Source organism: Bemisia tabaci, chromosome 7, assembly GCF_918797505.1.
Source record: "Bemisia tabaci chromosome 7, PGI_BMITA_v3".
Lineage (NCBI taxonomy): Eukaryota > Metazoa > Arthropoda > Insecta > Hemiptera > Aleyrodidae > Bemisia > Bemisia tabaci.
The window spans coordinates 48,064,991-48,082,418 of NC_092799.1; the positions used below are offsets into that span (position 1 = coordinate 48,064,991).

The 17,428-nt window shown below is 36.8% G+C and overlaps 1 protein-coding gene and 1 long non-coding RNA gene across 3 annotated transcripts; one reads left to right on the forward strand and one right to left on the reverse strand.

The window, feature by feature from the left end:
* Window positions 1–229: 229 nt before the first annotated feature.
* LOC109039679 (uncharacterized) lies at window positions 230–17,367 on the reverse strand. Its single transcript, XM_019055276.2, has 17 exons — window positions 17,177–17,367; window positions 16,145–16,389; window positions 15,562–15,684; window positions 14,556–14,690; window positions 13,649–13,733; window positions 12,897–13,063; window positions 11,076–11,990; window positions 10,103–10,219; window positions 9,290–9,413; window positions 8,467–8,592; window positions 7,939–8,037; window positions 7,393–7,487; window positions 6,163–6,273; window positions 5,575–5,751; window positions 4,400–5,147; window positions 2,747–2,827; window positions 230–818 (listed from the first exon to the last, which is right to left on the reverse strand). Exons 1-17 carry the CDS (start codon window positions 17,214–17,216, stop codon window positions 703–705), a joined length of 3,504 nt encoding a protein of 1,167 aa, XP_018910821.2. The 5' UTR covers window positions 17,217–17,367; the 3' UTR covers window positions 230–702.
* On the forward strand, window positions 2,354–7,736 carry LOC109039681 (uncharacterized). 2 transcript variants are annotated; one of them, XR_002009740.2, is made up of 3 exons: window positions 2,354–2,510; window positions 5,650–5,817; window positions 6,478–7,736. It is a non-coding gene; the product is annotated as an uncharacterized lncRNA (long non-coding RNA). The 2 variants fall into 2 exon arrangements; XR_002009739.2 differs by having other exon boundaries at window positions 2,367–2,510; window positions 5,520–5,817.
* Window positions 17,368–17,428: the final 61 nt, after the last annotated feature.

Genomic DNA, 17,428 nt, shown 5'->3' on the forward strand with positions numbered 1-17,428 from the left:
GTTTAAAAAATAAAGTATGACAGGAAATCTGCGACGTCGCACAAACCGAGTTATTTGATTGCCGACTTACACCGTCAGCGTGCTCGCCTCTGCTTAGCTTATGTGCATAGACTGAATCAATGTTCGAGGGAAACAGTCTGCTTCTTGATTTTTGCTGGTAAGTTTTAACTGTTAATAAGTTGATGAGAAAAGATTCGGTGTAAAAATACAATTCAAGGGTTTTTGCAACAGCTGCTACGTCCATTCCTGTTCTCTGTCACCATGATATATTTCATATTTATTTCCCTAAATCCATTTGCAACAGATTAGCATTAATGTATTTCCACTAATTATTTCTAGACTCTGAAAAGAAAATTATGGAATTTGTGCACAAAACGTAACTCAATTCATCAAAGCAGAGAAAACAAGACGCCAAGTCTGAGCGGTGACAAGACTGCAACCGACAGTTCAAGCTAACAAAAGACAATAAAAAAAAACAGTGTAAGTGGATAGAGGAAGAAGCACTTCTCACCAAGAAAGATTATTAACAAATGTTTTAAATTTGATTTAGCACAGAATTGCTTTGCAGGGTAATTAGTTCTATCTACTGATGTTATATTATTCGGATAACATTCAGCGATAAATACTTTCGATGTGAATGAATCTCGATTCCTAAATGATAGGAAAACGAATGTCGTTAACAATAAACCCACGGGCAGGAAATTAAACTAAGAAAACTCCAAGTTCTGAGTTGCTGGTGGTTTCTGTGGAGGATGGCTCTATGACGTACAGTAACATGTTCCCACTGGAAGACAATGACTCACTGAGATTTTGAGTATCTGTAAAAAATGCACCGAAAAAAAGATTAGAAGACATGCTGAAAGATACAAACAAGAAAAACACTAAAAATTTGGCCGAAATTGTAAGTAACAAGGACCTGTTTTTCCTATGGGACTGTGGAGACTCAGCACTATTCTAACACCTTGTTACATAGTTAAAGATTAATATATAGTTGGTTTAATAGAGACAATAATATGGCAGTAAACATGAGTCAACTATGATTTCTGAAATATAGCACTTAACTAAAGTTAACCCACCTAAGATGTGGAATTTCTTTAAAGTTCCAGCAGATAGAAAAAACTTTTTTCGGCGATTCCAGCCCTATAAAAATCGGTTACCGAGGTTTTCACAGACTTCAAGAAATACAATTCCTGATTAAAATGCTTTGAAATTAATAATGAACAATTTATCAGCATATATCGAGAAAAGGGGAAAACCCGCCACTAATGGAAAATTGACCACAAAGCTCTTAGTCTATTTTTCTGAGGCACCATTTTACAGATTCTTCACTTTGATGGTTGTGAAAACTGAGAGGATGAAGAAAAGTCAGCCAGAGGAAAAAAATTCCAGACCTTGAAAATGAAATAGATAATATTTTCTAGTTTTTCCTTGTATAATTTTCCTAAAACTTTAAAGAATAGGGTTTCATGATTAAATTTTTCCATGAATTTATCCTTGTTTTTCAGCCTTGTAGATACTCTTGTGTATTATGTGCGGATTTTAAATACTTGGGAATGCGGTTGACCCAGGATGGAAGGACGGATCAAGCTATTAAGGAAAGGAACATCTCAGCAAGGAAGGCTATAGCGATGTTAAATGAAATCCTCTGGGATCAGCGGATTTCCAAAGATAAATATACAACGCTGTGGTCAAAAGTATATTAACATACGGATGCAAAGTTTGGCAGCTGAAAAAACGGACACAGGATATGCTAAGAGCAACGGAGATGGATTTCTGGAGGAGGTCGGCAGGAATTTCTGGGAGAGATCGGGTCCGTAATGAGAAAATACGTCATATCATGGAAGTCGAAAATGACATCGTGTTTGACGTCATGACCAAACAGCTTGTCTGGTACGGTCATGTCAAGAGGATGACGGAAGAGAGGCTGCCAAAAAAGATGCTTGATTGGGTTCCTCCTGGGAGGAGATAAAGGGGACGCCCAGTAAGAGGGTGGCAACAGGGGGTATTAAATGAAATGAGGGAGTGTCAACTCCCTGATGACCTGTGGAAAGACTGAGTTTTGTGGCAATTAGGCGTCGCACAGCGCCAAAGAGCGCTATAAAAGCGACTCATACATGTATGTATTTTGAGTCTGGGTTCAATCAGGAATGAAATACTGAAAATAAAGAAAGTCGAAACTAAAAAACTCTAACTCACAGAAATGAATCAAAATTGCCGACGCATTTCGGGGCTCCCCCCCCCCCCTTCTTCAAGGCTAAATTCTGACTGGTTGTTATTCCACTCATCTCCTTAGTTTCTTATTATTCTTATCAAGACTGTCATCTGTCACTCTGAGCAGACAGTTTTGCAGGCATTCCAAATCCAAATTGCTCAGTGATAGATGGCAGTCTTGATAAGAATGATAAGAAGGAAGGAGATGAGTGGAATAACAACAAACAACAACCGGTCGGAATTTAGCCTTGAAGGGGCCGAGGAGCCCCGAAACGCATCGGCAATTTTAATTTATTTTTGTGAGTATGAGTTTTTTAGTTTCGACTTTCTTTATTTTCATTATTTAGCTTACAGTTTGTTACCTCGATTTCTCGTTTGTTTCGTTTAGTTTTCGTTACTCTCGGTTTATGAAATACTGAGTTAAAGAAATTGACCTATTTTAATATCTATAATGCCCAAAGACCCTTTTCGGCACACCTGCTCATGGGTTTATTTAATAAGTAATTAAATTTGAAAAAAAATCAATTGGCTGTACCTGGAATATGTAACTGAGAGAGACTGTTTTGATTGCAACCAAGTCCCGGTAAATCTGATACAGTCCAAAAAATCTCGCCACCTGCCAATAAAGAAGGATTCAATTTTCAAAACAAAATATTTACAATTGCTTGCATTGCAAATGATTGAAATGGGCCTGTTGCAAACTTTTGATAGAGCAAAAATAAGAGTTGTTTCTTACAGAAAATGTCTCAAAAATCACGATGAGCGCATCGGCAAAGTCTATAATGCACTCATAACTTCACAATCTGCATAAGAAATTTGCGTTTTTATGAGCTACCCGCTTCAAAAACGATACTACGGCACAGGTGAACATTTTGTTAGAGGAGACGTTCTATCGTTGGCAATATTCATTATGGTCCACGCTTCCGCAGTTCCGCGCATAGTTCGAGGAGAGATCAAGGTCAATCAAGGCGGGCAAATAAAATATGAACGTCAACACGCCGATTGTTATCTGGTCTTATACTGGTCAGGAGCTATCTCGTCCCGTTACACGTATTTTGGCGGATTGGCGTCAGCCATGATGAATATTGCCGAACGACTCCTCTAACAAAATGTTCACCTGTGCCTAAGTATTGTTCTTGAAGGGGGAAGCTCAAAAGAACTCAAATTTCTTACCTACATTGTGAAGTTATGAGTGCATTTCAGACTTTGCCGATGCGCTCATCAAGATTTTTGAGACATTTTCTGTAAGAAACAACTCTTATTTTTGCTCTAGCAAAAGTTTGCAACAGGCCCATACAATGATATTTTGTATAAATACATTTTAACTAATTGAGCATTAATACATCAGCCACCATTGGCAGAGCTAGCAATTTGGTTTTGGTTTTCTCTCCATTTAACTTATGGAAAATAATTGATTTTCCGAGGGGACAGGTACTTCAACATGAATCGATTATTCAACACGGGTTTAACTGGAGGAAAACCAGTGTTATCATCCTGCTAGATCTGCCTCTATCAGTTGCTGATGACAGACAGCTCTCAGCATTATTAATTTTGGGGCAGAAATAGATGCTAGTGGCTGATGGGTGAAAATCACAATTTGTACTGATAATTCAATCTTTTCATGAGTTACAATATTATAGTACCCCTTAGAAACAATCATTTGATTCCTGACTCCATTCAAATACTGAGCAGGAATTTGATTCAAAGATGCACCAGTCACCAACGACTGATACTAAGGCCATCACAAAATCCTTTTTGTCAAAAAACGGATCCAAAAGTTTCTCAATGACTTTATTAACTACATAATATCAGTGGTGTGGCGTGACTGATCGATTATTGATATCTCGCCATTTGGAGCAATGGTAAAGAATCGATAACTAAGGTGTTCGCTGCGAACACCCTGATAATCGATCTTTTTTCATAGCTTTGAGTGGCGCATCAATCGATATATTGCAAAGCACGCCACGCCTCTGCATAATATTATTATTAAAACTAAATCTATTAACAGAGGGGAGGTTTTGTGCGTTTGAACGTATGAATGTTAATCACATTATTCACCATCCTTAAAAATTTAGCAAAATCCTCCTTTAAATCAGATAAGATTTTGAACAAATGATCAGATTGAGGCCGTCCGTAGATTGCAATTCTTGCAGTCTCATTATCAAAGTGCTACAGAATCTCGACTTACCTGAAGAGTTGAGACCTAAGGTACTGCAATCCAGGACCGAATTTGAACATAACGGATTGGTATCTGTTGCGATACTCAAGGCATCACTTTTCGAAGTAGGCTGGCTTGATTTAGCGCCGCTTATCAAAGGAACTTCGCTGTTTCTCTTCAGTGATGGCTGCCCACCATTTATCAACAAACTGTCTCCAAAAATACTTTCATTCTTCTTGCCTCCTACTTCACAATTTTTCTTAATCAAATGAAACTGATTGTCACTCAGAAGTAAGTTGTCTTCAAAAATGCTTTCATCTTTCTTGTTCATAACATCACTAATGATGGCATTGTTGGTGTCGGAACCGAAGATTCCAAGACTAATACTGTCAAAACTCATTGAGACAGGATCACTCAGTCCATTATCATTGAAAACTTCTGTATCTAAATCAGTAATGCAGTGGTCTTCAGTTTTGTCCTTTGTGTCCATTGCTTTCACCGAGTGAATAGAACTGAGCACTGAATGGTCTGTGACCTCTGATGAATTTTCATTAGCCTCGACGATAATGCTCGTCTCATTGAGATTCTTGTTTTTGTCGACTGTCAAGCCCTTCAGAGAATCAAAATAACCAGGTACACTCCATTCGTTTACTTTATCTTTATGACGGCATTCTAAGTGTTTCTTCAGACAAACGATTCTCTTGACAGACATGAAGCAAAAGGAACATGTGTACGGTCCAAGATGTTCTTTCTTGAAGTGCTTTGATAATGCCACTTTCTGGTTCAAAGAAAACAAAAAAGAGAAAAAAATGTAAAATTACTCAAAATAAAAGTATATGTAAATAGGAGGTAGCCTATGGCCTCTACACATTTTTTTGTACAGGGAAAAGAGTAACAACTGCGATTTCAAGTCTCCAGTGAAAGAAGGCGGTAAATTGTACTGAACAAAAAGAGAGACTTTTCTGAAAGAGAATTATCAGCTCGGATATTATTATGTCTATTTTTCTGAAGCTTCTATTTTGACGTTCTTCTTACTAAGACTTATTTTTTCAATTTGTATTAGAACCTTTTCCTTATCGATTTTCCAGATTAATACAAACTGATAAACATGACCGATAAAGTTAATAAAATAAGCGACTTATTTTTTCAGCACAAATCACTGAGACAGTACAATAGAAAAATGCAAATGAAGTAAATCAACTTACCCCGTTAAAAGTATGTGAGCACTGCGAGCAAGAGAAACTTTTTCGCTTCAGATGAATTTTCCTATGTTTTTCCAGCCCTTCATGCGTTATGAACGTTCTGGTGCAGTCAGGGCATGGCACCTTACTCTTCAAATGAGACTGCTCGTGCTGCTCTAGGTTGACCTTCCGATTTAAAACCTAGGGGTGAACAAGAAAATATTCTTTAGTGAAGCTCTTGGAATCGAATAAACCTTCCTTCTTGAGGTAATAAAATGTTGAGTGTAACTAAAAACATTGAATCTTAACAGTTTATCAAACTAAAAAAGAAAGACACAACTCGACGGTGAAAGTTGGCAATCACATAACTCGGTTTGCGACGTCGCAGACTTCCTGTCATACTTTATTTTTTAAACGGAAAACTACTCAACGGTAATTCTTTAAAACTTCCGTGATTTTTCTTCTATGTGCGAGGAAAATTCTGCAAAAACTTCAAGGAATCATGTCCATTTGTTCTCCTTTAAAAAAATAACATAGTTGCGGAGATTTTCAGACACCGCAAACGAGTTATGTGATTGCCGACTTGCACCGTCGAACTGCTTATCGACATACCTTTTCACAGTATTTGCACTTAAAAGGACTCTGCTGAGAGTGCATGGATTTCATATGAAGTTGGTAGGCGTTATCGGTGGAAAAAGACGATGGACACAGGCTACACTGAAACTGATAAAAAGAAAAAAAATTAAATTTGATCAGATCCAGGGAAACAAGGAGAGACCACATTAGAAAAAGAATGACTACCTTTCTTTTTGTAATGTGATGAAAAAATTCTTAAATCTTCAGTAAATGAAAAACTATGCGCAACTAGTTGGTTACACACTTCAATTTCTTGTGCTTTCATTATTAATTTTATGTTGACTGTCACAGATGTTTGATGCTCCCTGTTGTGCCACGAATTTTCGTTGCTCATCCATGAATTTTTGTAATCTCTACACCGCTGCAATGGACCCAACATTCCGACAATCGGTGCTGAACATAGCATTTAGACAGTGTTGTTGGTCCCCAGCCCTACATGCAGATGGATGGAAACGTTACTTGCTTGCGCTGGAACTTGTGATGCTGATGGAACACAAAAACTGCTTACCGAAAACTTGGCACCACAAGAACCCTGAGTGCCAGGCCCTTGGCAGTCAATGTCATTAAGATAACTGTCAAAATTCAGACACCACGATTTGGAACTCACATTGAAATCCGATCAAGACTTTAACAAATGACAAGTGCCTTTGGAAATGCCAGTAAAGGCAGTTGAAATACAGGAAAAAAATTTCAGGGTTATCAATACTTAAAAAAGAAGGAAATAGAGGCAGCTGTTTTGCAAACTTTAGAGGCGTTTCTTTAATCTTGTTTTAAGTATAAAGAACTCTCTCCACAAGATTTGAAGCAATCAAACTTGAGCTAAGAAAAATTAGACCATTTAAAAAATTTTTGGACAACCGCAGGTTTCCGAAGTACTTGGGTGCCATTAATTTGAAGACCATACCCGATAGTTGAGTAATCTTTGCCTCTATATTCTTCATTTTTTTCTGATTCATTTTTGTGACTTATCTGTCTCCCAAAATTACATTGGCGACTTGCACCAGTGTTTTTTTCCGCTATTTTCTTCCTTTGTTTCCTGGTTGAGGAAGGAAAGGTGATCTCTGAACTATCCTACTGTTTTTAGTTTTTATTTACAGACCACGTACCATTTTAAGTTGTTAGTGTATTGTGCATTTAGGTTGATTGAGTAGTTCTATCACAGTATTAACAAATAGAAAAAGAGGAAAGAAGTAATTTGTTCAATACCTTAAATGAGCTATGAACTGACAAAAGGTGTCTTCTTAGGATGCTTTTCCGATGGAACTTCTTATCACAAATCTGACACTCAAATTCTGGCTCTCCTAAAAATTTGCAGAACAAAATTACATTAAAATAAAATTAGAGGCTTCGAGTATTTTAACTTCTCCCTTCACATGTCAAAACTAGGGATCCCCATTAACTCATGATAAGTGAGCCCAGGTGCGACAGTTAGAATGCTTACAAAGAAGGAAATCCATCAGTGTATTAAAATTTCTCTCACAGCACAGAAAACTCAACAGAATTGCAACTAAGTTAACGACAAATTTTAAATAAAGGCATTTATCATAATTTCTTGTCGGAAATTTCTTTTCAATGATGGAACTGACAAAGGGAGAGTTTAGACTGAAGAATAATCAAGGTTACACAGTCCAATGGCACTGTGACTGAGTGGTGAAAAATGATCCCCAAAACATTTAGCCCTTTGTGGTCCTAACTTTTCATGGTGATAGACAACAAAAATTTTAACAAAAGATACTTTTGAAAAAAACATACCATGTACTTTGAGATGAGAGTTTAAGGTTCTGATATCTTTGTATTCTTTCCCGCAAACAGGACACTGGCAGGATTTAGTGCCGGAAATACTTCTTATGTCTGCAATGAAATAATTTTCAACTGCATTTAAAATTTATACCTGAAAATATCTGGAAAGATTTTTACTTGTCCAGCACTCCACACTGAATGACAATAATTACTATTTTCCATTAAAATGAGATTTCTACGTCCAATCTTTGTTTCTCCAAGTTTATTTGAGTTGAATGGATAGTCTGATTAAGTTTGCTTTCTTTCATCCGTCTCTATTTCTCAGCCTATTTCAATATAATTTCCTCTGATCTTTGGTTGGTGCATCTTCGTTTTTGTAAAATTTCAATAAATAAATCAAAAGAAATTGCATGCATAACTTGACAAATGAATTTCTCGCAAATTCATCACTTTTAAAATTGGTGAGAAATTTTAGATACAGTTATTTAAGGTATAAAAGAAAATCTGGATGAATTAGTAAGAATAAACTATATCAATTACCAACGGTATGAACTGTTTTGCAATGTTTTCTCAGTTGTTGCTTTGTTGCCAATTTAGCATTGCAGATCTTGCAAAGTCCTTCATCGCTTGTGCCATTTTCTTTTGCTTTCATACGCTCAATTTTTTCTGAAAAATAATTGTAAAATCGTGAAGAGCATTAAAGACACAGACGATGTACATATAAAAGACACTGATTTAAAGAATAAGTGCACATTATTCTAGAGCAAACATTAATTGAACGTGCTGAATACACTGATAGACCTTCTTCGTATGCAAGGTATTAACTTTTTTAAATATATAAACTTCTTCACATTTAAACCAAGTATATTTTCAAGAGGTACAAAATGCACGAAGATATTTAAGGTTGAATTAAATTTTTGCCGTTTGAAAGACAGAACAGTCAAATTTTGATTAAGACCTGCCATTTTAAGGAATAATGACTGACAACTCTTGGTTGGCATCAAAAATTATTGTTTTTTACTCCTTCCTACAAAATGAATCACACCTAGGAGTTTACTCTGGAATCATGTTCAGTAACTATACTTACATGGACCTCCTCTGTTAGGAGAGGATACATATTATTTCGGACAGGATGACACTGATATGATGAACATTAGACGAATGGTTGCCTTCTCATTAAATAAGTATGGAGGTTTTAACATTTATAGAAATGTATTGATGTTTGAGTAATACTCAGGGTTGCTTTTTTGCTTCTCCTCCTTTACATCCTACGTGCATTTTCCCTTCAATTTGTTGCAGATTCCAACAGGTGAGGGTGAATCTTATCAGTAAAAAGGAGGGGGAATGATTCAAAGGGACATACCTAATCGAGTGTGCCATTTCTCATGTTTCTGATAATGTGAGACGAGAAAAAATTTTTGATCACATTTCTTACAAGGAAAAAGTTTACACATGTGGTCATCCAGAGTTTGTTTCCGGGAAAATGCCTGAAAAATAAATAAAACAAAAACACAATTTATGATGAATTCAAGGGAGTCTGATCATAATTCAACAAATCGTTTTTCAGGTAGTTTTCAAGAGAAGAGAAGGTAGGCTGTCTTGAACTTGTACTTCCTATCGAAAATTGGTAGGGTCAAGTGCTGTAATATATATACATATGGCAAGGAATTGAATAAGCCAGAGAGGTTTGATCATTTTTCTTCTTCTTGTCCCGTGCTCAGATATGTCTAGGACAATAGTTGATGCCCGCTTTTCATGCCTATTCATACATACATATGAGTCGCTTTTATAGCGCTCTTTGGCGCTTTACGACGCCTAATCGCCACAAAGCTCGGTCTTCCCACAGGTCATCAGGGAGTTGACACTCCCTCATCTCATTCAACACCCCCTGTCGCCAACCTCTCACTGGGCGTCCCCTACGTACCTATTCATACACAAGTTAAAACCAATGTAAATTAGTAGTTGTTATAAATCATGCAACAGTTAGTTCATTGGTTTTGCACTGATTTTTCTGCTATTTTTGAGCTAATGTTCAGAGTGATTGGGTTCAACAAATAAATAAAAAGTCATCAGTTTTTGTGGGTGATCCGAAGATTCTTTGCTCAGCGGAGAAGTGGATTGGAAAAAAACCAATTTAAATTCTTTAGAAGTAATTAGCACAAATGCATTAACTTACCCTAAAACATTTGGTGCAGGTGAACTCTCCGATGTGAAAACGTAGGTGACGAAAGAGATTTTGAGCATTTTTAAATTCAGACAAGCATATCTCACACGTGTAGTCAAGGGATGGATTCTGTAAAAAAAATTACAAACATTTGAAATTATGTGGTTCGAAAATGAAAATTTGCCATTAATATTGATGTTAGGCCTTGTACACACGAGCACGGTTCACGGAACTTAGTTTGAGGAACTTGTTCCTGGAACAAGTTTTAGCTGAGCTGAAAACTTGTTCCTCCTAAACCCGGAACTTCCCCCGTACTCCAAGCTTCTACATATGTTTCTTTTGATGTGAATTTGTTTGTTTTTGTTTTTTAAGTCCTTTACATGTCTTGAAATTTATTTTTGTTACTTTGGCGGCCGTAATAATCTATTGTTTTGCAATAATTGTATAGTTTTATTGAAGTTCCGGTTCCAGTTCGGGTGAACTTGTGTGGACAGCATCCCTCCTTTCAAGGAACAAGTTCTGGGAACTGAGCAGTTTGTCGAATAAGTTCCTCGGATCACGCTCGTGTGGACAGGGCCTTACTTTGATGCTATTTTGTTAACCACAGTCTGTATGATAGCCACGATCAACAAAGATTAACCCCTAATTAGAATGTATAAGTAAATCGTATGAGCCAGGAATGCAGAAAAGTTACACAATTGGCCTTTTCTTTCAAACCTTCCCACTGTCTCGAATGTTTTAAACAAATGTTCTCCTTTTATATATTTGCTTTTCATTGAAAAAAAAATGCACACAAAGACATGTTTAACATCCACATGAACCAACTTTACAATTTAAAGAAGCACTCCTTTTCATGGTCTTTCTATTTCAGTGCAGATGATCCGCCGGTCTCTCAACCGAGAAGCTTCTGCAACGCTTTTTAAGGCTACAGGAACTGGAGAAATTCAGCATGAAAATTCACAGGCTGTTAGAGCTTAAAACTCACCGGTGCATTAATTGGCTCAGTGGTTGCCAAAGATTTTCCAGGAACCGCAAGGACAGAATCTTTTGATAGCGATGAGTTAAGTATGTGAGAAGGCACTGCGGATTGAATATTGTCAACTGAAAACGAAGGAAGAGTACTCGCCATGCTTGAAGGCACTGAACTTATTACTTTGACGAGCTCATTGTCATTGCTCGAGCAGGAAAAGTCAGTCTCGTTGCAGGCTTGAACTCCAGAAAATGGGGTTGAAAGGGGAGAAAACAGTTTCTTATCATTCAGGATACTACTCAGGTCTTGACTAAAATCTAAAGTGTCCTTTTTTGAATCCTTGATGAGGGAAATATCGTTAATTAAGTCATCCAGATTGGAGCTGAGATCAATTAGACTTGAGGCCGATTTAAAATCAAAGTCCAGTTTTGAGCGGTCGGTGGGGTTTATTTCAGCTTTCTTTTGACTGGATCGGCTCTCTTCGCCGTTGAGGTTGAGGAAAAGATCATTATCGAGACTGAATAAATTATTAAGGCTGACAGTTTTGTCAAGATTCGAGATATTAAGATCTTCAAAGTCTAAAATGTTCACTGTATTGACAGTGTCTAGTGAGGATCCTTCCATTGGTTTATCTTGATTGAGTTTATTTTCTGCTTCAGTGGACATGTTTGCGCCATTTGTAAGGACTGGAGGACAAAAGTCAAGATCATTCAGCAAGTTCTCATTAAAGCTATTTGGTGACAACAGTTTGTCGACTAAGTCAGCACTTTTTGACAGGAGATCGGTAGGTTCTGCTTCGGAGGGAATGTCCATGATGGTATTTGTATTTCCAGGTAAGTCACTAGTAGTATGAAGCGTCGCTTCGGTGCTCGCAGGTTCTTCAGGAGTAATCTTCATTAATTCGTAGCCCTTCTCTTTCGTTTGATTTATCTGAAAATGAGAAAAACCGGAGGATTATAAGCAAAGATTTTTCTCCAAACTATCACACTGGAGGAGTTTTGTACAGGTCCAGTTACAATTTAGGGAAACTCAATAGCTCAAACAGTTTGAAAAAAACCCAATAGCTAGTAATTGAAAGCAAAATCAAAGCAAGGTAGAAGAATGAGTATAACTTGCTGTTGGCAGTGCATACGACATGACATAAAAGCTCTCTCACCGATAGGCAGGGGATCCCTTTGGAATCCCCCGTCGCTTGCTTTGCAGTGAATTAGTGAGAAAAAAAGTGGTGGGATTCTTTAAGAGAACACTAAAGGAGAGAAGGAGAGAGAAACAGAGAAAGAAGGAAATAATTATTGACTGTTCAAATTGAGAGATGCTGAGAAATTAACAGTCGGTGCAGAACTATAGCTTAGGCTGAATCTGACAGTCCATAGTTTTATTCACAGATGGTTCAAGGGTATACTACGCATATCCAATACATTCCAGCAGACCAACTTTTTAAGTTTCGTGTTAGCAGGGCCAACATAGATGACAAAGGTGAAAAGGGGTAAAGTGATTAGTCAGCTATGTCTTATCACTGCTTTGTCATGCGTATTTCCAGTAGAATTGATGACAAGGTAAAGGCACTGCTAGAGTTTTGGATAGTATGTTGTCAGTTCTACCTGGCATAGGCATGACAAAGCAGCGATAAGACATAGTTAGCCAATCATGCTATGCCATTCCGTTTTTCATCAATGTCCGCCCGACGAACACCAAAATTCGATTATCCCCTGGCAGATAGCTACATTTCATGTATTACATTCTGATTACTAACACAACTTAGTAAACATAGACCTTGACAGTATCATTTTTAAAGAGTAGTAAAGATAGGGGAAAGTAATCAGATGTGAAAAATACCTTCTGAATTCTGAGTGCTAAGATCATATCTTCTTTAAGGTGAATCATAAGGTGTCTCGCATACAATGGAACTGTTTTTTCCGTGGCAGAGCATCTCTTGCACACCCATTCATCTTTCGTTACTTTGGCACCAAGTTGCTTAGGAGTTAATTCATTGACCACTGGAGCTAAACCAAAAGAAACAAATATTAATTTGTAAAAGAATGATGGAGGAAGAATACAACAATTACACCAATTATCCCACAGATTCAATCTCTACTGATACAGATTCAGTCGACACTGATTGACAACAATTCAATTGACACAGGTTGGTTCAAGCTGAGAGGACAGAAACAGTTCATTGTGTGGTGACAGATTTAGCTGCAGGTAGCACCAATATTTGATTGATATTTGATTGATGCTGATTCTATCTACACTGATTCCTTCGCCACCAGTTGGATTCTCTTTAGGAACTAGTTGTGATTAAACATTCTTCTGCATTTTCTTAGCCACAGTTACAAGATGTGAAGAATATATGAAAAAAATAACGCTACAGCATTAGATTTCAATTTGCGTTCTGTCGATCAGATAGAGTGGATTAATGAATATTAAATCAATTAATCTCTGATAAAATAGCTTGCATAATACTTTTGTTACACAAGGACCTTTCAGTTACAACAAAAAGAAAGTCATTTTGCTCAAGCAGGATGCAATATGACAAGTATGAATTCTAACTCTAAAAAGTGTGAGATTTTAAAAACAGTCAAAAATACCTGCTGATGGGATTCTGTGGTTTTTCAGTTTGGGTTTCTGTTTTAAATTTTTTGGGGTGCTATTGTAGTCCTCGATTGCATTTTGCTGAAAAAAAGAGAAAGAATGAAATACATAGGGGTACATTAAAAGATATACATGGAGGTGAGTGCAACAGAGAGAAGAGAGAATATGATTTACTGGTGACTTCATCTCGAATAAGAAAATAATATTTGACACAGATTGTCAGGGTGAGCTTAATAGACTGCTTTGCTGAATCGAAGACCGAAAGTTTAAGCTGCTCCTAGGAACTTCTTTCAGAATGCCTACGAAACTTTCATTTAGGATTTCTCTGATCTTTCTGGATATTTTAAATGAAAATTCCTGAATTTTTTGTGCGAGTAAATTTGTTATGTGAATATTGTTGTACGAATAAATTATTTGATTTTACAAACTGACATATTAAACGAATTGAATCAAATTTTTGAAAAATGCTCAAAGCTTTCAGAATTTTTTATTCTATGACCAATTTTTCTGATTTTTCCTAATGACATCTAATTTCCTGATATATTCCGGTTTCACTTACTGACAGTAGACACCTTATCTTTGACTTTAAATTTCCTTCAAATTTCCTTAGGTATGGAGATTTTGAGGTACATGAGGAACTATGACAGAGATTTAAAAGTACGTCTTGAAATTCTAGCCTGCAGAGTGAGATTAATGATTTCTTTTATAAATCTTTCATGATGCTACTGTGGTTCTCTACTGGTGTTCTGAATCTGATGGACTAATGAAATACAGCTTGACTGTTGTTTATTTTATTTTGAACTAATTGACTACCTACTAGACGAAATAAGAAATCAAGTAATCTAGCAAATGTTTCTTCATCCCAATTTCATGTAGAAAACACTGAGCAAAGGTTGTACTCACTAGGACTTCCTCTGTATCGCCTGGAGGTAGTAATCTTTTATTCAATTTTGCAGCGTAGAATGGGGCATACCAGACCTTCAACTCATCACCGACATTCACATTTTTGGTAATGGAATAATAAATTTTCTGATCAACCTAAACAAATCAGAAAAATGAGAAAATTAAACACTGATTTCTAGATCTTTCAGGACTTCATGGCAAATTACAGTGGACCAGGAGAGTAATGAGGTGAGATGGGATCTGAAAAATTTCAAGATTTAGGAGCTAAAGTGAAAGGAAAAATTCAAATGCGAACTTCTAAAGATTTAAAGGCAAGGAATGATAGGTATAATTCTTCAATTTTCTCATTCCCTGATTTTTGGGGGAAAAGCCCAGGTAAAAATTCAAGGTTTTCTCTCATTTTTCACTAGATTCTCTCAACAAAAAGTAGATACCTTTTAAATTGCATTTTGCACTCTTTAATGTATGTACTAAATGAAAAAATAAATGTTTCTCTAGAGTTAAAAGCTGAATAATAGATTCTTTCATCTTTTGGGTAATTACATAGTGCCAAATTAATGGAAGCCATCGAATTTATGAACAAAATAGTTTCATGGTTGAGAGAGAATAAACTCCGTATTTTTAAGGCAGATTCCCTCACAAGTTCCTGATTTACTCAGACATTTATCTTTCCATCAAGGTCTTATTTCCCGTTTTTTCAAGGTCTTAGACAGCATGCTCTCAAGCATTGTATGGAGTTGCTATGATCCTAAAACAGCGTTTTAAACACATCTACCAAATAAAATTTATCTGTAAGATATCACAAGGAGAGATGAGGGCGCAATTTCTTACAAGAAGGGAGACATTCTGTTACACCTCATCTTTGTTTCTTCTACAAGTTGATCACAATCACAGCAAAAGATAACACTTTTACTTTTAATACAGAATTTTTTCTCCTTCTTTTTTTCAACTGATCAAAGAATAAAATGATTTTAATATGAAATGGCAAGAATCCAAACATATTCACCTGGTAGGCAACCAAATTTTGCTCAGAGGAATTTTCTGCAGCAGCTACCAAACACATCCAATTGCATTTGTGTTCATTGTTTGTTTCTAGGAAAAGGCCGGGAACATCATTGTCATGAAATATCTGCAAAAAGAATAGGTACCTGTTTGAGTATTTCAAACCCATGTATTAAACTGACATCATTAAATATGACAGCGTTTAAAACTGCGCAATATCACTTTAGAGAAACTCGTTTAAAATGCAACCTAGAGCTAAGTATATTTTTTTAGGCTTTAGTATCTGAGATGCAAATCAATATTAGCAGCATTCTTGTGCCTTTGAAATTTGGTAACAGCCAAATAAAGATAGTGGGTTCTTGCTGGGGAACGGTATAGCAAACACAGATACAAAAAATTCAAAATAATTTTTAAACAAATGGACAATGCTATGGTTGCTTTATAATAATTGTCCATTGCAGTGGATAACAGCGAAAATTTTAAAAAATATTGTGAAATTCACACACACAATTTTGGAAGTTCCTTTTATAAAAAGCATATTTAAAAAGTAAATAGAGGAATAATAACTCAGGGAAACTCTCCCTTACTTGGAGAATAAAACCGGACTGCGGAGGTGCATCAATAAGGTCAGCTTTGAAAGGCCCAAATTGCGTGCCTCGGCATAGTGGTGCTTTGGCAACAACTACTGGTCCATGTAGCGTGTCTCTAACACTGAGTGTTGAGGGGACCGAGAGACGTGCTAATGTTGGAGGATTGTTATCAGCTATATGTTTCACTTCTGTGAGAATCTGGCACTTCTCTATTGGATGATTCTCTGAACATATACTGCACACTGTAACAGAATGTAAACAACAAGTTATAGAATATCAGATTAGAGCTCCTAAGGGCTTTTTTTAGCCGTGGAACGCAAGGAACGCGATGTATCTTTACAGTTCGGGCCGGTTCAACCAGCCTAACGGTGGCCTCGACCCACTTCAGAAGAGCGGTCAAAGCGTTCCCCAGGAATAGATGGGACGCGCAAGTGGAACGGGATAAAAAATTATACGTTCCGTAGCGGTTCACATAAAAAAAACCCTCTGGAACTGAGGAAAAGAATAGACAAATGTTGCCACATCAATCTGGGTGCATCAATCATCAGTTGGCCCATTGGTTACCAGGTAAATTTATGTTGAATGGTGCCATTCTCTGATGTGACATTTGTCTATTCTTTTCTTTCCCCGGTTCTATTATACTTTAAAAAAGGTGACTTGACCTACATCATTGCTTGAATTTGCGCAGAATATTCTTCACATACAGAGGGATAATCACCAAAGCTTTCAAGAACTGATGTCTAGTAATTTTTCATGTAAAAAATAGAGAATGACAGAAAGTTGCGATGCCACAGTTTCACCATCAATATTCGATTGCCCGGTGGACAAGGATTTCCTCAGTAAGATATGACTCAGTTTTTGTTTCCCTAGGTTTTTACTAGATTTCTGAAATACGAAATATATCAATACTTTTAAATCACTGAAGACCTTAGTGTGGAGACGGGAAAGTAGAAAAATTTCTGCTGAATATGTTGTGCAAATGATAAGGCGATAAGGATGAAAAATTGACTGATAACAAATAAAAATTACCAGTTAGTTGCAGCGGGATTCTTGCATCCCAAGAATTCATGATGAATTGATTTCATTACACACTTCACTTGAAGTATATTCAAGGGAGGAAGAGGTGTATGGGAATCGAAAGGAAAGATCACTGTTTCCTTCAATTCCAAACAGGAATTTTTAATGGCGAAGGCGAACCACATAACCTAAACACCTAAAACGTCAACAAGGATAGTTCCAACTAGAGATATGCACCCCTTCACGAATGTGTGCTCCTTGGCG

Bases quoted from the DNA above. Each gene is read 5' to 3' on its own strand.
- LOC109039679 (XM_019055276.2), bottom strand. From the start codon at position 17,216: ATGAATTCTTGGGATGCAAGAATCCCGCTGCAACTAACTG. The intron at 6,274-7,392 runs GTATTGAACAAA...TCTTTTTATCAG, and splicing joins CAGTTCATAGCTCATTTAAG to TTTCAGTGTAGCCTGTGTCC. The intron at 5,752-6,162 runs GTATGTCGATAA...GTTCACCCCTAG, and splicing joins AGTGCAAATACTGTGAAAAG to GTTTTAAATCGGAAGGTCAA.